The 21,821-nt window shown below is 53.9% G+C and overlaps 1 protein-coding gene across 5 annotated transcripts; it reads left to right on the forward strand.

The window, feature by feature from the left end:
- The first annotated feature begins 36 nt into the window (after positions 1 to 36).
- Positions 37 to 21,557, forward strand: LRSAM1 (leucine rich repeat and sterile alpha motif containing 1). 5 transcript variants are annotated; one of them, XM_039561851.1, is made up of 26 exons: positions 38 to 443; positions 634 to 1,910; positions 3,495 to 3,677; positions 4,109 to 4,165; positions 5,557 to 5,601; positions 6,012 to 6,089; positions 6,278 to 6,346; positions 7,049 to 7,133; positions 7,935 to 8,056; positions 9,140 to 9,230; positions 10,059 to 10,189; positions 10,778 to 10,807; positions 11,394 to 11,516; positions 11,605 to 11,744; positions 12,273 to 12,317; positions 12,730 to 12,800; positions 13,280 to 13,379; positions 14,077 to 14,164; positions 14,788 to 14,862; positions 16,388 to 16,468; positions 17,824 to 17,919; positions 18,449 to 18,547; positions 19,202 to 19,333; positions 19,736 to 19,817; positions 19,982 to 20,121; positions 20,607 to 21,557. In XM_039561851.1, exons 3-26 carry the CDS (start codon positions 3,606 to 3,608, stop codon positions 20,730 to 20,732), a joined length of 2,178 nt encoding a protein of 725 aa, XP_039417785.1. In that variant the 5' UTR covers positions 38 to 443; positions 634 to 1,910; positions 3,495 to 3,605; the 3' UTR covers positions 20,733 to 21,557. The 5 variants fall into 5 exon arrangements, with proteins under 5 accessions (XP_039417786.1, XP_039417785.1, XP_039417784.1 ...); XM_039561850.1 differs by lacking the exon at positions 634 to 1,910; XM_039561852.1 differs by lacking the exons at positions 634 to 1,910; positions 19,736 to 19,817 and having other exon boundaries at positions 37 to 443.
- The last annotated feature ends 264 nt before the right edge of the window (positions 21,558 to 21,821 follow it).

The raw sequence follows: 21,821 nt of genomic DNA on the forward strand, positions 1-21,821 counted from the left end.
CGGGCTGTGGTGGGATCTCTATCTGTCTGTCTGTCTGTCTGTCTGTCTATCTATCTCTTCTTTCTCTTCTTTCTTTCCTTTCACCTATCCCTGTTGCAAAATGTGGAAGGGTGGTTGGGCACTGGAAGCGGCTGCCCAGGGCACTGGAGGAGTCCCCATCCCTGGAGGTGTCCAAGGAAGGCCTGGCCTTGGCGCTCAGTGGTCTGGAATGGGGACAAGGCGGGGATCAGTCACAGGCTGGACTCGGTGATCCCAGAGGAATCTTTCCCGACCCAAACAATTCTGGGATCCTGTGGCAGGCGGGGCGGTTCTCCAGCCGCATGGGGGCGCATGAACGCGGAGGGCAGAGCTCTGTGGTCGGGGCGGGACGCTCTGGCCGCGCCTCTCGCTGGTGTCGGTGGTCACGTGACGCGGCGGTGAGGCAGCGATGGCGGCGGCGAGCGGTGAGCGGGGCTGGGGAGGAGGATTCGCTGTGGGACCCGCTGTGGGACACTGGGCTGCCCCGGGCCGGCCCCGGCCACCGCGGCTCGGGGGTGCTCCTTGGAAAGGCTCGGGCGCAGGCGGTGCCCGGAGCTGCGCCGTGTTCGCCGCGGAGCAGGCGCTGCCCTCGCTCACTGTCGCTGCTCTCCCCAGGTGTCGGGCCGGTGCCCGAGCGCTGCGAGCCAAAATCCCGGCAGGGTCGACTCAGTCCTTCATCCTTCCGAGTTTCTGGGCCCCCGTGCACAGAACGGCGCTGTTCTGGATGAGGGAAGGGTAAAGAAGACGAGGAGCTTGGAAGCTGTGTGACCCTGGGAGGGGGACCCTGCGGGGACCCCCAGAGAGACGAAGAAGAGAATAGTGATGATGAGGGAAGGGAAGGACTGAGAGGCAGAGCTGGACTGGTGAAGACGAGCGGAGATTTGGTGTGGCCAGGGGAGGCCCCGGGCAGGCTCAGGCTGTGGCAGGGGCGGCAGCTCCAGCACAAAGGGCAAACGATGCAGGACAGCGACTTCCAGAGCTGCAGTTCAGCTGTTGTCTCCTCTGTGGCTTGTTCCAGTGCCTGCAGGGCTGCCTACTGATAACCTGTCAGAGAGCCAGAGCAGCCTGTGGGTGTCCTCTGTCCCCCAGGGCCAGGCAGCCTCTTCAGGAGCCCACCCACATCCAGACCCTGGCTGCTGCTCCCTCACTGTGCTCCCGAGTGTGTTTTCCCAGACTAAATAAAACATCTCTTCTTTCCACACCCCCATCTTATCTTGTTACAGTGCCCAGATGCATTTACGGCCCAGAATTTTTTGAAAACTGGGGCTTCTTCCAGAGCTGTGTTGCTGCATTTTAATTACATTTGTTTGTAAAATGAGGGGGTTGGGTTTGTTTTGCTGACATCCCTCCAACAGCTGCAGGCTGGGAAGCACCCAGAGGACATTCCTGTGCCCTTCCCCACCCTGAGTGTGTGGCTGCTCCTCAGGCAGAGCTGGTGCCTGCAGAGAGCAGTGGGGGTGCAGGGTTTGGTGTCCATGGGTGCTCACTGCCTGCAGGGTGGGAGCAGTGGGGGTGCAGGGTTTGGTGTCCACGGGGTGCAGGGTTTGGTGTCCATGGGTGCTCACTGCCTGCAGGGTGGGTGCTGGCCCCGGCACTTACAGACAGTTCTTTCAGTAACTGAATAAATAAAAATTACATCATGCAATGGTCACATGCCAAGGGCCTTTCTCATTCCTGGCTGCTGAGTTTGATGTGTCTTCACTAATTTCCACTTTTGAAAGCTGTTCAATCTATTTAGCAAATGGATCCTTCATCTTCCAACCCCTGGTAGGATTCTTTTCCTGTTCACTGTCTGCCCTTCAGCCTTCATGTCTTTATCCATTTTCTTGGGTGAAAACTGATGATTTCCCACTGTCCCCACGGCCAATGAGATCTGGCTGGAATAGAGAAAGGTGAGGTGGGACAAGGGGATGCAGAAGTGCTCAGCAAAGAGGTGAACATGGCCATCAGTTGAAGGATACCTTGCTGCAAGCACCTTGTCCTTCAGCTTTCTCATCTTTAAATCTCCTTTTGTTTCTGCCTCTGATGTCTTGCCCTTGATTGCTCTCCTGCATTTCCCTGCTGTAGCTCCTGACAGACTCCTTCCCTTCTTGCTCAATCCTTTGAGTTCTGGCTCTTACCTCCCCTCCTGGGAGCTGGGTCTGAGGAGCGTTTCAATGACCTGAACTGCCTAAGAAGGCAGAAATGGGGATGGCAGGGAAAGAGGCCATGGAATGGTTGGAGATGAGTTTGTAGCCACCTCCTGCTGTGGCCCATGGCTTGTTGCAGTGAGTGGTGTGAGAGCAGGACAGTGACTCAGGATGTCTCTGCCTCCTTGTTCCTGGAGTGAAAGGAAGAGGGATGAATGAGACTTGGAGGAATTAGACTGAATTATTTTACTTTTACAGTGAGGATTTATCTCCATAAAGATTTTACGGCGTTTTTGGCAGAGCTCTCCCTGCTCAGGGAACATCCCTGGCTGGATCCTGTGGGTACCTGCTTTTCAGGAGAGTTTGAAGCCACTTTGCAGACACAGAGCTGGCAGAGAACCAGCATTTTGTGTCCAACACCTGAGCTCCTCTGAGCCCTGAGTTAACTGTGGTCTGTAGCTGTGCCAGTTACTGCTCCACTGGTGAAGTAGAGGCTCTCTTGTGCTGATTTTTAAATTGCTTAGGAAAACAGTGTTTAAAAAAGTCGCTGCAAGTGTTTAAGATGTTATTCCCTGTTCAGGGCTCACTGTTGCCCTCCTGCCCTTCTCTCATCTTCTCCCAGTCTTATCTCCAAGCCAGATCCCTGTGTCAGGTCCCTCTGGGAGCTCCTGTTCACCTGCAACCCCAGCTCAGGCTCTTTCTGCATTGCCCATTTGTGCCCCCTGCTCTTATGCAGCCACAGATAAACCCCTTTTTCTCCTTGATTTCACTGCTCCACTTGCCCCATCTCTTTTCCAGCATCCTCACTGGTACCAGCTGCTCTCCCCGTTCCTTGTCCAGTCACAGCTTTCTGCCTTCCCTCAAAACCTGCCAGCAGCTCTCTTTTTCTCCCCTGCTGGGTCAGAGCCCTGTCCCAGAGCTGCCTGGTGTCTGTACCCTTCCACCCACCTGCACTCCTGATTCCACCAGGCATCTTCCTGCACCCACTCTTTCCTCCCTCAGGTTCAACTTCTCTTCCCTTTACACTTGAACCAACTGGAATCCTTGCTCTCAGTTCTTTATTGTTGTGCCAGAATTGACTGTGAGTTTAAATAGTTTGGGTTTTATCCCTGGTGCTTGATCTCTTGATACAGCTTTCTAATTCCTGGAGTGGACCCTGCATTTCCCTGATCCCTCAGTAACCTTTCTCTGTGCCTATTCCAGGGCTGACCCAGACAACCACAGCAGGGCTTGAGTGGCTCATGTTTGTACTTCCCTCTGCTGGAACCTGCCTGTGTGATGCAGCTAAACAAAGACAATTGCTGACACAATTATTTTCATTTAATCTTCTCCCCTGCCACTTACTAGGTCCCAGTTCTGCAGCCCAGGCTCCCCAGCAAACACAGACCCCAGGATCCCTGAGCCTTTCTCTGCACTGACCATCCGTGCCCCTGGACAGAGCCAGAGTCAGGACTGAAGATGCCTCTCTTCTCCAGGAAGAAGAAACCCAGCGATGATGCCCGGAAGCGCCTTGAGTACCAGATGTGCCTGGTAAGCACTGCCAGGGTCATTTCTGTCCTGTCTGTCCAAAGCAGCCACAGGTTTACAGTTGGCTTCTGGCAGAAATCTGCTTTTGGGTCGCTTCACCTTCTCTACTGTGGGAGCTCTGGAGCAGTGCTGGCACAGGGAATCTCCCGGGGAAGGGATGAGGAGAGGCTGAGGGAGCAGGGGGGGCTCAGCCTGGAGAAAAGGAGGCTCAGAGTGGAACTTCTGGCTCTGCACAACTCCCTGACAGGAGGGTGCAGCCTTAAAGCCCATCCAGTGCCACCCCTGCCATGGGCAGGGACACCTTCCACTGTCCCAGGCTGCTCCAAGCCCCGTCAGCTTCCAGGGATGGGGAGTCTACGACCTCTCTGGGCAAGATGCAGCAAGAGGTGCTGTATTTTTGCATGGTCTGATTGTCTGGATGTGTATCTTCCCAGGCAAAAGAAGCTGGTGCTGATGATACCCTTGACATATCCAAATGTGAGCTCTCCGAGGTATGTCCTCTACAACTCCAGTCTTCACTCACTGCTCTGATTCTCTGTCTGCTTCTTGGTGCCAACTGGCATATTTAGTCTTGTGCCTGTGAGCCTTAAAGCAGAAATTGTTGCTGGTCCACCTCTTCTTCTGTCTCCTGAGCTCTGGCTTTTAGCTGGGGACTTCTGCTCTATTTTTTTGGTGGGAGTTTGCCTGTCCTGCCTGGTGCTTCAACACCATTTCTGTCCTGGGAATCTTTTAGTTTGACAAGCTGAGGAGGGCAGGGTGGTCTCATACCCTCCACCAGTACCCTGTTTGACCCTAGTTTGGGACCTCATGGCTTAATTTTGCTGGTCCTGAGGGAATTGGTTTGCCAAAGGCTGAGTATTTCTAATCTTAGAACTACACAGTCTGCCACCCGTGGTTATTTTTCTGTGTAAATGAAAATCTCAATCCTGCTTCCAAGCTGCTGATTAAGGAAGGAAATCTCACTCCCAGCTTGGCTTCTTTTATGGCAGCCAACTAAATGAGAAACAATCCGTCTGCTGGTGTGTGGGCAGGCAGTGACAGAGTGCCAGGCACTCAGACACAGCTTTTCCTGCTGCCAGCCAGGCCAGCCTCAGGCAGAAACCCATTTCTATTTCACTTTCAATTTTTATTTCTTGTCTCATGCTTCTACAATGTCGATCCTGAATACAGGATGCCCTTGCCAAGCAGGCTCTTGTGGGGAAGATTTGGGACCATCCATAAAACTCTGTCTTGCTGTTTGATTTTAGCCACTGTTGTTTCAATAAATGAAGTGAGACATCAGTTTGGTTTTAAAATTAACTGTGGACAGGAATTTGGCTGCTGCTGGGAAGGTCACAGTGCCCAGCTGTGCCTGGCAGGGGCTGAACTGGCGTCTCCTTTTTTGTGCCTGCCCCTCTCCTGGCACATCAGGGGCACTCTGTGCTGCCTGGTGCTCACCTTTCTCTCTCAGCACACTGCAGCGTGGTTGTGAGGTTGCCAAACCACAGAATGTATTTCTGTGATGACTAAACTGAACCTTTGCCTGAACTCATCTGCACAATGAATATTAAATCACACAAGGCTTGAACTCCTGCCTAAGCCTCAGCCTGTTCTGTGGCACTGTTGTGTCATGGAGAGCCACTGGAAGCTGTTTAAATGGAAGCTCCCTGGGAAATACTGGGCCAAAATCAGGGGGCAGTAATTTTAACATCACTTTTATTTTCAGTCAAGTTGTTCACACTTTACAGGCAGTAACAGTAAATTTATATATTTATAAATTCACAGTAAATTTATATATTTATAAATTTATATATAAATTTTTATATTTATATATAAATTTACAGTACAGTGTAGAACTGCTTATAAGAGAAGTCTGACATGACTATTTTTTAATTGCTTTTAGGTTCCTTATGGGGCCTTTGCAACTTGCAAGGTCTTGCAAAAAAAGGTAATGTTGCAATCAGAAATTATTAAATAATTCTGTTATTATGCTTGAGTATTATTGTTGTGTTTGAAATGACTGTGTGTGGTTGTTTTATGTGTGATGCTACACAGAGAGCAGTTTGAGTCAGATGAATCCTGTCTGTGTTCTTTAAAGTTAACTTTTGCCAGGAAAGATGAGGTGGTTGTTCCTGTCTTAGCCTATCTAAGGGCATTTCTCATGTGAGGAACTGGGCTCTGGTTTAGATCTCATGTAAAATGTCTGACCTCTCTGACAATCCATTTCCTACTTTAATATTTTATATGATGCTGAATAAGATATTGAACTCTTATACAGCCTCCCCAGTTCAACCTCAACAGAAGTGCTTGTTCTGGTGTCTCTTGTGTTCATGTGTCAATGAGATTTTTCCCCCCCAGGTGCTGATTATTCATACAAATAATCTGACATCTTTAGTTCCAAAGTCCTGCAGCCTCCTGAGTCTCATAACTGTGAAGGTAACTGTGATTCTTAACAGCCTATTTTGTTTGTTACTGATGCTTGCATTTCCAAAAGACCTCCAAGAATTAAGTACCCACGTCCCCTGAAAAGCTTGAGCTGCTCTTCAAAGCCCCATTGGAAGCAAAGTAATTTTCACTGTGAGGTAATTCATGACTCTTGTTGCCAACCTTGTTTGCTTTTCCAGGTTCTAGACCTGCATAACAACCAGCTGGCATCACTTCCTGCTGATATTGGTCAGCTGGCAGCTCTCCAGGTAAAAGATGTGCAGCTGCATCCCAGGTGTCTGTACAGGGCATGTTTGGGGTCAGCAGGGATGTGGGGTTACCGCTGCTTGGTTTATAATTAATCACAACGTCCATGATGCTGCCATTTTGTCAGGTCTATCACATCAACCTGACTGTTGCTGTTGAGCTGGCTGTTTGGAGAAAGAGCAGGAAAAGAGGAGGAAAGGAGCAGGAGAGTAGCAGGAAAAGCCAGGCTTGGTTATTATGTTCTCCAAGCTTGGTGCAGCCCTAGTGGCTCCCATGGCCAAGCAAGCAGAGTCTGTTGATTTCCCCAAACATTCAGCTTTTGCCATTGTCCCTGGTGTGGTTATGTTGAGAACCCAGAGCAGTGTCTAAGGGCACACTCAGGGTCTCTCTGCTCAGGAGGCAGCTTTAGGCTCAGCCTGTGGGAGCTGGAGTTGGGGAGTGCTGCCCTGGATACTCCAATTCCCAGTTCCTGCATCTGGATTCAGCACCAGATGGTGGTGGTGAGCAGGGTTTCTCACTGCCCCTGGTAGCCTGGCATACCCTTCATCCAGGGCTAGTGGAAAATACATTTTTTTAACCCAGAAAGTATTGCCTAAACCAATTTCAAGTTGTCCTTCTGGGCCTGAAAGTCCCAGCAGCACAGATGTGTAGAAGACATGAGACTTGGATGAATATCTTGAATATCTTTTCTGTTAATACCTTAGGTCCTAAACCTTGAAAGGAATCTTTTAAAAAGCCTTCCACAATCTATAGGAGACCTCACCCAGCTCCAGGTCCTCAATGTGAAAGGTATGGAATGGGATTGCTCTGAGCAAAGAACATTTATTATCTGGGTTGTGTTGAGCTGCATTAGCAATTATTCCTTTCAACCAAGGCAAGCACCACATGGTTTACACTCTGAGGAAGAACACAAGGAAGGTTTGAATTCAAATAGTTGGTAGGGCAGGAGAAATCATCTAAGCAGAAAATGTGTCAGCCTCAAGCCCTCCAGTAAAGTAAGCAGAGCACTCAGCCAGATAAACCAAATCCCAGCTGGGTCCCCAACACCCAGAGCTGGGTCCTGTGAGCCTGTGCATCCCCCACCAGGTTGGCACAGCCCAAGCACAAAGGTCACACCTCTTTTCCAGACTCTTGGGCGTTTTCCAGCTATGCAGTGCCATAAATCTGTGAGAAAAAGGAGATTTAGTTACGTGGAGCTGTTGGTGAAACGGGGAAGGGAATGGAGGGTGAGGAACTTGGAAGGGCAGCTGGGCTCTGAGCCCTGGGTGTGCAGTCCCACTCAGTCCCCTTCCTCCCATCCCTGGGACTTTATACCAGAGGGGAGAAGACTCCATGGTACAAATACTCACCTCATAGAGAGCACAGATCCAGGCTGCAGCAGTGACCTCAGCTGTGAAGGAGATTTGCATCCCAGATTGCCCTTTGCAGTGGGCAATGACATCCTCTGAGTCCTTGTGTGACCTGGGACAGCCCCGTCCCTGTGGAAATGAGCCGTACATGTGGTTGTGGATTGGTGTTGGAGCAGATGAGCTTGCTGGCTCCTGTCTTGGCAAGGTTCCATGGTTTTAACTGGCTTTTCTGTCTCTGTAGGGAACAAGCTGAGGGAGCTGCCCAGGAGCATGAGCGGCCTGCGGAGCCTGCGGGCTCTGGATGTCAGTGGGAACGTGCTGCAGGAGCTGCCGCGGGTGCTGGCCCACGTCCGCACCCTGCAGGTACCCAGCCCTGGCTCCATCCCTTCCCAGCCTGCTTCCCTCAGCTGGGCATAAACCCAGCCCAGGAGGGGAATGTTTAGGGTCTGGGCAGGATGCATTGCAGGGAATTTTAACAGGGCTGTTCACACTGTCCAAAATAACTTTTGTGTACCTGCTCTGGTCTTTTCTGATAATTTTTACCATTTAATCTGATCACTTTGCCAATTAATTCTGATAATTTTGTCATTTAATCATGACAAAAGCGATCCCCAGGGAGTGAACCCCTGGATTTTACCTGCCAGGGCTGTCTCTGAGAGCACAAACTGTGCCTCTGTCACTCTGGCAGATCTCCAGCTCGTTGTCAGCTTCCATGGGTTTATGGCTCCTTGAAGTGCATATTCAGGATGGGAAAAGCATCAAGATTTTTATGGGTATGTTGCCTTCTGGCTGCCAAACCTGTCAGTACTAAATGGTGCAAGTGTGAGGCAACAGGGCTGCCTCAAACACCAGCAGGAAGGTGTGAACAAATGCTCTCTCCTGTCTCACACACAACATCGGGCTTCACTTCTCTTGTGGACAGCCCAAGCTGAGGGATCTGTGCAGCTTTGCCCCCTGTGCTTGATAAAGTGGTTCTTTTCCAGGCCTTCCTGCTACGTCCTTCCCTACAAAAGGCAACATTAGGTCCTTTTGGTGGCCACAGGAGGACAAAAACACTGGCTCTTCCCTTCATTCTTTATGGGACTCCTCTCCATGCCCTTGTATCATCCCCCCTTCCACGCTGAAGGGCTCCAGCTCCCTGACATGGAGCAGGGAATGTCTGTAGCTGAGAAGTGCTGGGACCTCTGGTACCTAAACATGAAGTGCCAATGTCTGCATGAGGGGAATGTGCCAGTGAGTGGCCAGCTCAGAAGCTCCCAAATAAGGGACAGTGGAGTCACCTGTGAAAGGTGCCAGACACCCAGCAGGGATTCCATACAGCCTCGTATTTATGTCAGCATTTAGGGTAACATTAAGTAAAATTTTGGAGAGCTGCAAGGAGAACTACAGCTGGGCTCTGTCTGGGCCATCAGAATAACCTGGAGCTCTGTGTGTTCTCTTTTGCAGACGCTGACCCTGGATGCCTCTTCCATGACCTACCCATCCCCTGAGGTCTGCAGTGCGGGTACAGAGGCCATCCAGCAGTTCCTCTGCAAGGGTGAGCCAGGAGCATCTGTGGTGTGCTCCGGGATGGCACTTCTGAAGGACAGGCATTGTGTGGGCTCTGCTTGGCATGGCTGCTGATGCCCTGCACTCCTGGTTACCTGTCTTTGTTGGCAAACAGCACAACACGAGTCCTTCCCTGAGCCCTGCCACAATAAAATCTAGAATGGTTTGTTAAAAATCAGAGTGGCTGGGTCAGGCTGTCTCAGTGACCGTAGGAAGTCAGTGCATCTCCTGTGGTTATTTGGATTTTCTCCTGGGGGAGGTGTAGGCATTGTCCAGATGTCACTGCTTTGGGACAAGGAGAGAGACTCAGGAGTCACTTGAGGTCCTTTCTGCCCTCATTTTCTCTGAGGAAGGACCTGGGCCCTGCAGGGTGTTATGAGAATGGTGAAACCAGATGGAAAACTCAAATGACAAAGGAAATTTACTGGGAGTTTGTAGACACTGTGTTTAGTACAGACAGGGGGCTTTGGTGGAGGTTTGATGCAGGGGAAGTGCCTTGCAAGGCATGGTCAGAACTTATTTTGGTCTGGGCAGTAACATCTGCAGGCCTGCAGAAGTCACCAAGCCTGCACCCATGTGCAGGGTGTGTTTCTGTCTCAGCAGGTCCTTGTCCTGGTGGGGATGGAGTGGCACCACCTCCTCCCAGAGCTCCTTGTCCACCCTGCCTGAGCTGGAGTAGCCCTGCCGGGCACTCCTTGGTGTGTGGGCAGAGGGAGCACAGCTGGGAGCAGTCCCACACACCAGCCAGCCCTCAGCCATGCTGCCAAGGAGGTCTTTGATCCCCAAATATTCTTATTTTGTGTCTGGTGCCTTCCAGAGTGTGGAATTGCATACTACCCTCCCTCACAGTACCTGCTCCCCATGCTGGAGAGCGATGGAGGAGGAACTTCAGTGGATGGGGTGGACAGGACAGTGGAGAAGTACCTGGAGGAGGAGAGCAAGTGGCAGGTGAGGCTCCTCTGCACAAGAGGGTTTGGGATTTGTCTCTGTGCTCCATCACAGCACTTGGCACATGATCCCCCATCACCTTCCCCTCCATGAGATGTGTCTTTTGGGATCAAGGGAGCAGCCAGGCACAGTGTGTGCATGGGTGGCTCATCTCCTTCCTGAGCTAGGGCTGGTGTCGTCACGCTGACTCCTCCTGGAAGACACAACCCAAGGAACTGTCTCCATCCTGAAAGCAATGATGGAGCCAAGGGACGGGGGTGAGGGTGGGACATGAAGTGTGCAGTGTGTGATGTGTATTTCTGGGGGACAGCAAGCTGCAGAAGAACCTTGTGCTTCCCAGCCAAGTGCTAGACATGGGAAAGGGGAGGCTGGGCCAATAACTGCGTTAATTGTGCTAATTCCTGTGCTCTTTGGCAAGTGCAGAGTCAATGCCTGTGCCCCTGGAGAAGCCTGAGTGACTGGACTTTGGGCCTGTGTTCCTGTGCCTTTGGTTGATGTCTTCACTCAGGGGAAGATGTAATGAGGGCTAATAGCATCTACAAAAAAAAGTCCTTCTGGGGGTAAATGTCTGCTTTGCTTATTTTTCAGAACAAATTCTTGGATTATGAGAAGAGGAAGGTAAGGATCAGCTCTTGCAAATGCTTTGTCTGCAGCATGGGTCTGCTTCTGGTTTTTGTTTTCCATCTTTTTACTTGGTTTTTCATTCCCCTCACCTGGCTGCAATTTCAGTTTGTTCATTTTGTTTCCCTGGTCTCTGTCTCTTCCCCTGTGCAAGACTCACTTTGAGATAACCAGCAGCTCCTGCCATGCAGTTCCCACTGCCTTTGGCTCGAGCTGCTCAGAGCTGGCTGCTTCCTTCAGACAAGGGAGTCCTGTGCCACGTGGAACTGAACCCAACCTGCATTTTGGGCTTCCCTCCACGTGTTTATATTGGCTGCTTTGGTATCAGTTGATGTCCAGGGACCTCAGCTTCACGACATGAAAGAGTTTGGAGACTGTGAAGAGAGCAGCAGCTTCTGCTTCCCAGTTTTTGGGTTCCTAAGGAGAGAACGATTCCATCCCCTAGACAAGCCTCCTGTTTGCCATTTGGCTTCCCTTCCTCTCTGCAAGGAGGCTGCTGTGCCTTGCTTTACCTTTTTCCCCGAATATGTTCTTGCTTGGGAAGGAGATTCCTGTCATTCATCTTTCTCCTTATTCTTCTCAGGAAAAAAAAAAGCAGGAGAAGCTGGAATTTGAGCGGCGCCTGAACGTGGGGCAGCGAGAACAGGCCCTGCTCGTGCAGCAGCTCAACAGCCACAAGGATGAGATCCTGCAGACAGTGAGAGAGGTGGGTGTGCTGGGCAGGGCCCCTCCAGGGCATCCCCTGCCTTCCCCAAACCCAGCAGCTTCTCCTGGTTTCCCTGTGCTCTGGGCAGGAGCAGCAGAGGCTGGAGCAGGGTCTGTCGAAGCACCAGCGCTATTTGGAGGAGGAGAGGCTGAAGCTGCTGCAGCAGCTGAAGGACACAGAGCAGGGCATTGCCAGCCGGATCCAGAAGCTGCTGGAGGACAACCAGAGGTGGGGTCCCAGGGGGTCTTTCTCAGATTTTTTTTTTTGTCATGTTGTTTTGAGTGGTTCATTTCATCCCGAATGTTTTGGACCTGGTCAGGATCAATGTCTGGAGGAGCTGCCTTAGCTCCTGGACTGCCAAAGACCCATTTAAAGCACATGGAATTTGCATCTTCAAAAAGCTGTTTCACGCATATGTAATGTTGGGATTTTGCAGTGCTGTGGAACAAATTCTAATTCCTCATGGAAGGTGCAAATCTGAAGTGTTGAGGTGTCCCTGCCTGTGTCTGGTGGGCTGGTGCTGATGGGAGGTGCCCAGCCTGCTGAGAGCTGCTCTGCTGTGCATGACAGCAAAGTTGTTTTCTCTCAGGCACATGGGGGGATTGTTGGGGTTGTCCTGTGCAGGGCCAGGAGTTGGATGATCCTTGTGGGTCCCTTCCAAGTCAGGATATTCTGTGATTCTATGATTCTGCTCTCTGGGCGACCAGGATGTCCTGCTCAGCTTGTTGAAAGCCTCTTGTTTTATGGTTTTTTTAGGCAAAAACAAAGTTCAGACATTTTGAAGTCCTTGGAGAATGAGAGGTGAGTCTCCTTGAAACAAGATTGTCTGGAAAAGGAGCAAGAAGCTGGGAAGAGGGATGGGAGCTTCCTTTCAGAGTCACCAGTCTGAATCCACCCTAAGTCAGGAGAGGTTCATCTCATACCTGCAGCTGGCTCTGGTCACTGTTGGAGGCAAAACACTGGACTAGGTGTGCCTGGTCCTACCTAGTCTGGCACACCCAGCCATTGTCCCCGTGGTTTTGAGCAAAACTTATGTTGTCTCCCATAAAACTTAGAGGTTGCTCACCAAAAAATCACTGAGGCTTTGGTGTCTCTGATAAGCCCAGCTTTCCTGAGCAGGGTGAACCTGCCCAGCCTTGAGACTCTGAGCTGGGTGGGTGGAGGAGAAGGCCTTGTTTGAAGGAGTGGCTGAATTGTTGTTGTGTGTTGGCAGAATCAGGATGGAACAGCTGATGGCAATAACCCAGGAGGAGATGGAGCAGCTGCGCAGGCGGGAAGTGGCCTGTAAGTCCAGACAGGTCTTCCCCCAGAGGGTGCTGGGCACTGCCCAGGCTCCCCAGGGAATGGGCACGGCCCCGAGGCTGCCAGAGCTCCAGGAGCGTTTGGACAGCGCTGCCAGGGATGCCCAGGGTGGGGCTGTTGGGGGGTCTGTGCAGGTCAGGGGTTGGACTCGGTGGGTCCCTTCCTTCTTCCCAGGATATTCTGTGGTTCTGTGATCTCAGGGTTGGTAGGCAGTGACTGGGTTCCTCTGAGCACTGAAGAGGAGCAGGCACAGGCAGAGTGGAGTTTCCTCAGCTCTTTTCCCAGTGAAAAGCCACAGTTCTCAGGTGGATGGGTTGCTCTGGAATCAGTGAAATGGGAAGAGCAATGGGAGAGGAGTCACTGTTGGTTGCAGTGACTGCAGCAGCAGTGGTGGGTGAGTCCTGCTCTGCACACCCAAGCCAGGCAGGGACTGACAGCCCCTCTGTCCCCTCTGTCCCCAGCTGCCATGCAGCAGATGCTGGCTGAGACCTACAAGAACAAGCTCCTCCAAATGACCTCTGAGTCTCGTCGGCAGGACCTCGTCAGCCAGGCCTGCTCCAGGTGCAGGGGGGTGTCTGGGGCTGCTGGTGCTGGTGTTAAATCCCTTTCTTTCAGCACTGTAATTCCCCTAAGTACACCAGGAACTCCTGCAGCTGCTGGAATGCAGCAGGACAGTTGTAACAGCACAGGACAGTGCAAATTAAACTGTCAGACTCCCTTGAATGAGCTCCCTTCTAATGACCACAATATGCACGTTAATCACACTTGGGGGGAGCTGTCACTTTTGTGCACTGTTTATTTTGCCTTATACATTCTGCTAAATATGGGATTAGACCAGCTGTCTTCCTGTTTTTTGAGGCACTCCAGTGCCAAACTGTGGCCCAGAGCTCCTTCCCTCCCCTCCCAGGCTGCCTCAAGGAGGCTGTGTGTGCACAAGTAGTACCTGTGTGTTGCTGCACATACTGAGAGCATCCTGGCTCACTGTTTACAACAAGGTGAGAAATTTTAATCTGGCAACATCTGGCACTGACCAAAAACAGCCTTGTGAGCCTGCTGAACAGGGGCCTGTGGTGCAGGTTTGGTTTGGGTGCAAGGAAGGTGTTAAATCCATGGCCTTCAGCTGTGTGGTGCCACGGCTCTTCCCCCTGGTCAGACAGAAATTTCTCGCCCTGCATTCCCCATTGCCTGCTTTTCCTCTGGTTTGCCTCAAGAGTCTCAGACCTGGCAGTAACTCCATGGCAAATCCATCTCCTTGCAGCCTAGCTGAGATGGATCAGAAGTTCCAGCAAATCCAGGCTTGGCAGCAGCTGGATCAGAACAAAGCTGTCAGTCAGATCTTGCAGCAGGTAGGCAAGGGAGCAAACTGCTCATGGGGGATTGAGGGAAAGCAGGATCCAGAGTGGGTCACAGGAGCAGCAGGGGCTGAGCTGGGCTGCATGCAGGAGTTATTTTATTGAACACTACATGCTAAACTTTGAGAATATCTGCTATTCTGGCAAACTAACTTGGGTGGCTGAAAGAAAATGACTTTTTATCTAGACAGCAAGTTTTCAGAGAAGACAGAAGCACAGACCATGGGAAGCAAAACTGACACGATGATTAAGAGGGGACTTTGAGACAGAATTCCTGTCTTTTGGCAGATTTTCTGGGGGACTTGGGACAAGCATTTTCAAAGTTTGTTCTCAGAAGTGCTGGGCAGCTGTGCCCTGTTGCACAGCCTGGCTGCTCAGTGCTACTGAAGAGGAAAGGTGGGGTCACACAGAGCATTCCAGATGAATGTTTGAAGAACATTAATATTTCTCTGTGTGTCTCCAAGGTGGATTTTACCTGCTGGGCTTTCAGCTGTAGTTTCAGGACACTTGCTCAGAGCAAACACCAGTCAGGGACTTTTACCTGAGTCCCTGCAAGGCAGCAGCTTCTTAGCCCATCACCAACCACCTCACTAAGCAGGATTTTGCCTGTCCCTTAGATTGAGATGCAGAAAGTTGCCTTTGAAGCTCTCCAGGTGAAGAAGGATCTTATGCACAGGCAGATCAGGAACCAGGTGAGTCAGCAACAGAGGAAAGAGCAACCAGCTGCTCAGCTCATCCTGCTGTTCAAGGAGACCCTGGGAGGAAGAACAAAGTGCTGTGAGCACAGAGCAGGTTCTGAGGCCATGGAGAGCTCTGGTGCTGCTGAGAGCTCTGGAACGGAGTTGGGCAGTGTTGGTTACACCCCAGTCTCCCAGCACCAAGGGAGGGAGTGTCAAAGCAGGTTTTAGATTCCTGGGGGTGGTGGCATCACCGTTGCTCCAGTCACCTCAGCACTGGTGGGTAAAGCACTGGAGGACAGACCTGTGCTGGCTCTGGGGGTGATCTGCAGTTGCACCTCTGATTTCCTTCAGGCCAGGTACTTGGCAGGGCTGCTGCTTCCACATGAGCCCACTGCATCTCCATCCAGCACATCAGAGCTGCACCTTGAGCCATAAGTTCACCTTTTCTTTCCCATCCTCAGCCTGCCTTTCTGAGCTCCATTCTGCAGAAGGTGCAGTGATGTAGTCGGGGGAAGAGCAAGAGCTGGTGGAGAGAGTAGTGGTGGATGATGCAGGAAGGTGGGAATGTAGAGGTGGATGATGCAGGAAGATGGAAAAGTGGCAGTGCATGATGCAGGATGGTGGGAAGGTGGCAGTGCTGGATGCAGGATGGTGGGAAGGTGGCAGTGCTGGATGCAGGAAGGTGGGGTGCTGGTTTCTGACACAGTGCTCCAGAATCTTCCCTCTCCTGATCTGACACAGCAGAAAAGTCTCAGGTCAGGATTTGGTGGATAAACTTGAGGGCTTGGATATTCTGAGTGCCCCAGTGACCAGTCTCTGCTGGCAGCCTGTGAACTGTCTGACAGCTCTCCATCATTGCCTGGGTTCACCCATAAGGGCCCTGCATTTTGCTCCCACTTGCTCTGTGAACGAAGGGAGTTTGTTCCTTGATGCCAAGGCTGGACCTTTCACCCTTGGGACCCCTCCTACTCTGTGCTGCACAGGCAGGGCAGGGGCAGAGCTCCGGGGTCAGCGGGAGCAGTGTGGCCTGGGGACAGTTGGTGGCCTGGCAGAGGAGTGAGCTGGGCTCTCATCTTGGCTTGGCTGTGGGACCTTGGGCAACTCACTTCACCTCTCTGTGTCTCAGTTGCCCCACCTGCAAGAGCAGGTGTTGTTCTGGGACTGCTGGAGCACCTGGAAACCAGGGCACTGTCCCAGGAATCTGGGGTTTGAGCCATGGTGCTGGGAGGGCCTTGACTCTGCTTTCCAGAGTGGCTGCAAAAGGTTTGGGTGCACAGACTGATTGCAGTGAGGTTCTGGACTTGAACAGAAGGTGTTCAGAGTAGAGAGACAGTTGGAGAGCTGGGGACAGAGCTCCTCAGGCAAAGGAAGAGGGACCCTGAGCACAAACATCACCAAAGAGCACAAACAGCTCCTCCAAACCTCTGGGTGCTCTGCAGTGCTGCCCTTGCCAGGGCAGCAGTCAGACCTCATTTTAAAAGAGCATAAATCAAAGTCATTTTAAATGTCAGTAAAAAATGTTTCATCTTCTGTTTAGATTAAATTAATAGAAACAGAGTTATTGCAGCTGACACAGCTGGAGGTAAAGAGGCAAGAACTGGACACAGAGATGCTGCAGGTACGTGGGGCTCTGGGCCTGCCCCCCACCCTCTCTGCTCTGGGATTGCTTCCTTTGCTCCTGGCAGTTTCCAGATGGTTTTATGCTTAGTCAGAAGGTCCTTCTGCACAGGACACACCAACCCTCTGTGTCCTGGGAAAGTGGGACATCGCTGCTGGTCCTAAACATCCCCAGGCATTCTCAGAGGAGAGACAGAGGAGCCCTGATAGGGATGGGCAGTTCCAGGTGTGCTGGGTGGGGAAGGATTTTGCAACCCAGTTGTTGGCTGTCCCAAAACCACCTGCCTGCTGTGCCCTGCATGTCCTCTTACATTGTGTTGTGTTTTGGTTTTGACTTCATCAGCAGTCATGCATTGAGGAATACCAGGTTTAGCTTAAGCAGCTTCGCTTTAGATTTTATTTTGTGATGCTTTTGCACCAGTTGTTTTCTTCTGTGTGCCATGTTCCAGGTCAGGTCAGCTGTTCAGTCAGCCCAAAATCAGTGACAAACCCCCATAGCAGTGCTAAGTGCTGACTTGAGGCAGCAATGCCTCCCAGCCCTGTCCTGGATCCTTCAGGCGTAAGGTTTGGGTTGTGCTACCTGAACTCACACAGCTCCTCTGTGTCACTCTGTGGTGTTGGAGGGCAGAGGGACTGCCCAGAGTTCATGGAGGGCAGACCAGATGTGACCCTGGTGAGCACAGGAGCTACAGGGCAGTGCAGGAAACAGGGCTCTGCCCAGGCACCCACCTGCAGCTTCAGCACCAGGAGCCAAGGAACGAGGAATGAACACCTGAATGTCTCTGGATGCCCCTGCCCTTGGTGCCCTGCAGCTCAAAGGGTCCCTGCTGGGGCTGGAGCAGCTTCCCCCTGTCATCAGTTGTCCCTGTCCCCTCCGTGGAGGTCCTGATGCTTCCTGCCTCTGTTCCTGTTAATCAGGGGCCTTGTCCCTGTGCAGGGTCCAGGTGCTGATCCCAGGCTGGATGGGGCTTGGAGCACCCTGGGATAGTGGGAGGTGTCCCTGCCCATGCCATGGAGTAGAACAAGATGAGCTTTAAGCTCCCTTCCAACCCAAACCAGTCTTAAGATTCCATGATTCTAAGGAGAGGGACCATGAATACTTTTGGCTGAACTTCTGATGGAGTGAGGAGGAGCTGCTGCAGCCAGGGTGGGCTGGGGCTGCTCAGAGTGGCACTGCAGGGCTGAAAGGAGTGGGTTCAGCTTGGCTCTGCCCTCCCAGCTGCTAGGAGAGGATCCGAGCTGTGGGGCACAGGGATTCCACAGCCACAGGGACTGGTTTGGGTCTGGCAGGGGCTCTGCTGGGAAGGGGACAGGGTGGCAGCAGTGTGGGGATGTGCCAGAGCTCTCCTGTTGCAGGAGGCCGTCATGGAGCAGCGCCGGGCGCTCAGCTGCCTCCTGCAGCAGCTGCTCAAGGAGAAGAAACAAAGGGAGGAAGAACTGCAACAACTCCTGGTAATGAAGTCCCTCATGGAGTGCTGCCTGTGGATGAGGAAGCATTTGGCTTGGCTGCAGGGAAGAGTCCACAGCTCAGTGTGGGAGTGAAGGGGAGCAGAGCAGGGCTGTGTCCAGATCCAGAGGCAAATTTAACCCTGGAAAGTTCTGATGTCAACCTGGGGGCACAGCAGCACTCTCTGGTGCAGCACGAGGCACCATCATCACCATCAGCAACCCTGCTGGAAAAGGAGTGGTCAGCAGGATGAGCACAAGGGATGGGAGTTGTGGTCTTGCAATCCTGAAGGTCTCCAGACTCTCCTGAGCCTCAGGAATCCAGGCCACTGGGTCTGGGGCAAAGGGGCAGGGGGATGCAGAGCCGTGCACTGGGTGGGAGGGGGGTCAAAGTGGGGCCAGCCTGCAGAAGCCAGAAATGCCTGTTTTACCCCCAGTACACTGCTCTGGCTGGGGGTTTCCTCCTGCACATCCATCCCTGAACCCCCCTGGCCACGTTACCTCGGGCTGCTGAGTGAAGGAGTTTGTTTTTCAGCTGGAAATGGAGGCAAAGAGTGAAACCAAACAGGAGAACTACTGGCTGATCCAGTACCAGCGTCTGCTGAACCAGAAGCCCCTCTCCCTGAAACTCCAGGTGCTGCTGCTGTTCCTGTTCCCACTGTGGCTCTGCTCTGCTGTGGGGGGAGCAAGGACAGCCCCCTGAGCTAAGGCTGCGAGCAGGGCACAGACCCATCACACAGTTCCAATCCCAATGGATTGCCAAAGGGGTTGTTTCATTTGTGAGGGGAGCTCCCCGGGGGCTGCAGCTCCTCCCGAGGGGCAGCTCCGATCTCTGCTCCTGGGCCAGGGACAGCACCCAGGGAGCGGCTGGAGCTGGGCCAGGGCAGGCTCAGGCTGAGAGCAGGGAAAGGTTCTTCCCCCAGAGGGTGCTGGGCACTGCCCAGGCTCCCCAGGGAATGGGCACGGCCCCGAGGCTGCCAGAGCTCCAGGAGCGTTTGGACAGCGCTGCCAGGGATGCCCAGGGTGGGGCTGTTGGGGGGTCTGTGCAGGGCCAGGGGTTGCACTGGATGGTCCTGGTGGGCCCTTCCAGCTCAGGATATTCCATGATTCCCAGACCTCAACATTTTGAGCCGTGCTCATAAAACACATGGGGCCAGAGCTGCTCCAGCTGTTGGGCTTCCAGGCTTTGGTGTGTGTGGGATGCAGAGCACCTGGAGCAGGGCAGGGCAGGGATGAGCACACCCTGGCCTCAGGGGCACAGTCTGGGAGCTCATTCCGTGTTTCACAGGAGAAGGGTTTGGAGCAGCAGCTGGTGAACCTCCTGCTCGAGCTCTCTGCTGACCAGTACGTGCCAATCTTCGCTCACCACCGAATATCCTTGGAAATGCTCGGCACCATGAGTGCCAGTGACCTGGAAAAGGTACGAGACAGCAGAGCCACAGTGTGGGACAGCACCAGCAGGGATTGTCCCTGTCCCGAGCCCAGCTGTGCCTGGCGGGTCTGGCAGGACAAAGGACTGGCTGGTGCTCTGCTGTGTCACCTCCCCACAGGGATGGACAGGTGCCTGTGCTGCTCTGCCTGTCCCCGTGGGCAGTGGCTCTCCCAGAGACTTGCAGGGTGAGCTGCAGCCTGGCTCCATCTTCCAACATCCTCCAGCTGCTCTTTGTGTAGAAATGGCACCGGGGAATTCCTGGTGTCTGGCAGAGGGGCTTTCCTTGGCATGGCCACATCTTGCCAGCAATGCCCAGGAGTCTTCAGTGTCCCCCTGGGGACATCAGCCCCCTGTCTCCTCTGGGGCCAACAGCCTCCTCTTGCCCCACAGCTCGGTGTGACAGAGGCTGGTCTGCAGCATGCCATCCTCAGGCGGGCTCAGGAGATCCTGGCTGTGGCCGCGACCATCCCAGGTACCCCCAGTTAATTTCTGCCACATTTTACACTCACAGCAGGCGCCTGAGCCTGCGGCAGGGAGCCCTGGGGGTCAGATACACTCTGTGGGTACAGTGTGAGGAGGGCAGGCAGGGTTGGGCCGGGCCATGGGCAGCGGGCTCAGACCCGGCTGTGGTTGCAGAGCTGCGGAGGGAGGAGGACACCGCGGTCCCTGCGGCCCCAGAGCCCAGCGCTCCCCCGGAGGAGCCCGCGGGCCCCACGGCCCCTCCGCTGCCGTGGGACGAGAAGAAGTCGGAGTGCGTTGTGTGCATGGAGCAGGAGGTGAGACCCGGCTGGGGCTGGGGCTGGAGCAGGCGGCGGAGGGAGGGCGGGACCCAGCACACCCCCGGGTCTGTGCCCCAAGCCTGGCCCTGGCAGTGCTGGGTGCTCATCCCGGAGCTCCCGGCACCGCCGGACTCGGCCATCACGGCAGGGAGCGAGGGAGGGAAGGAAGGGCAGGGCAGGGAAGGGACAGACAGGGCTCGCTGCGGGCTTGGGCAGGACCGCGCTGCGCTCCACCCACCGGCCATGGGAAGCGCTCCGGGGGCTGCTCAGTTCAGCCCCGCCGTGTCCTTCCCTGTGTCCCATCGCGCTCCTGCTCGGCACAGCCCAGGCCCTGCACACCCAGTGGGGACGGAGATCGGGGTGCGGGGCTCTGCCCCCACGCTGAGATCCCCCCCCCCGGCTGATCCCCAGCTCCCCCCGTGCTGGGACCAGCGTTCGGGGCCAGCAGCACTCTCCGTGTCCCCTCTCTGTCTCTTCCCCAGCCCCAGACGATTTTCCTGCCCTGTGGCCACGTCTGCTGCTGCCAGGGCTGCTGCGAGCGGCTGCACTCGTGTCCCCTGTGCCGCCGGGACGTCGCGCAGCGCATCCGCATCTTCCAGAGCGCATAGGCCGGCCCGGAGGCACCGCCCGCGCTCCCGGGCTGTTCCCCGCTGCTGCTCACGCCCCTGTTGAGAGCCCCTCACCAGCCCGACCAGCACTGCCCTCCCCCTGCCCGGCCCTACGGGAGCCTCGCATCCTCCCAGCTCCCAGCTGGGGCTCATTTAATGAATCCCCTCCTCCTGCCTGTCCGCCCAGCATCCCCGTGCCTGGGAGCACTGGGTGACAAACTGGGAGCACCTGTGGCTCCCCCTCTCTTGCAGAATTGTTTGCCTTCAGAAAGGGCCCTGGCTCAACAGGGACACGGGGAGTGCTTCCAGCAGTGGGGGAATTGCCCGTGGGAGTGCTCGACCAGGATGTGCTGTTCTTCGTGTGCTGACAGTGCCTTGCACCTCTGTTATGCCAAAGGTCTGGGGCTTCTGCTCTGGACACCCACAGGAGCGTGTCTGGGGCTGCAGCCTCAGGCAGGGCAGTGCCAGGAGCTCCCCAGCCCCTAATTCCTGCTCCTGTGGGAGGGAGAGTCTGCAACACCCCCAGGACTGGAGGGACCTGCCCTGGCCAGCGGAGCCCAGTGGGGTCCCTTGTCCAAAAATCAGGTAGGGAGCAGAAAGTGTTGCTGGCACTGGACAGCACTGACACAGGGCTGGGGCTGTGCCCAGCTCAGATCCACGGTGCCTCCATGCATTGGGGTGTGGGGATTTCTCCGTTGTCATTAATTAGTAACAATTCCTGTCTGTCCCTCGGCTCTTGACCTTGAAATATAAAAATGCTGCTGTGACCCTGGTCCCACCACAGCCTTCCCCAGAAGCAGCCATTAAACTGCAGCTGGTTTCTGCTGGGAGTGTTTGCTGCCTCTTTCCTTCTGCGGGGGGGTGGCTGAAAGCTGGGGGTTGTGGAACAGTGACGGGGCCACCACGTGCCTGGCTGTCCCAGTGTCACCTCCTCCTTCTCATCTGCTCGTCAAACAGAGAAGAATTTGAGGCTCTGGGCCTTCTCCCAGGGTGTTGCTCACTGTGGAGCTGCCCCGGGGATGTCCAAGCAGAGAGGAGACCTTGGACCCTGCGCTTGGGTTGCTTCACATGAGGTGCCCTGTGCAGAGC

This window comes from Corvus cornix, chromosome 17 (genome assembly GCF_000738735.6).
Source record: "Corvus cornix cornix isolate S_Up_H32 chromosome 17, ASM73873v5, whole genome shotgun sequence".
Lineage (NCBI taxonomy): Eukaryota > Metazoa > Chordata > Aves > Passeriformes > Corvidae > Corvus > Corvus cornix.

What these genes read in the sequence shown, in the direction of transcription:
- LRSAM1 (XM_039561851.1), top strand. Translation starts at nt 3,606, where the DNA reads ATGCCTCTCTTCTCCAGGAAGAAGAAACCCAGCGATGATGCCCGGAAG. An exon ending in ACAGGCAGATCAGGAACCAG is followed by an intron (nt 14,863 to 16,387) that starts GTGAGTCAGCAA and finishes TCTTCTGTTTAG; the next exon opens with ATTAAATTAATAGAAACAGA. An exon ending in TGGACACAGAGATGCTGCAG is followed by an intron (nt 16,469 to 17,823) that starts GTACGTGGGGCT and finishes CTCCTGTTGCAG; the next exon opens with GAGGCCGTCATGGAGCAGCG.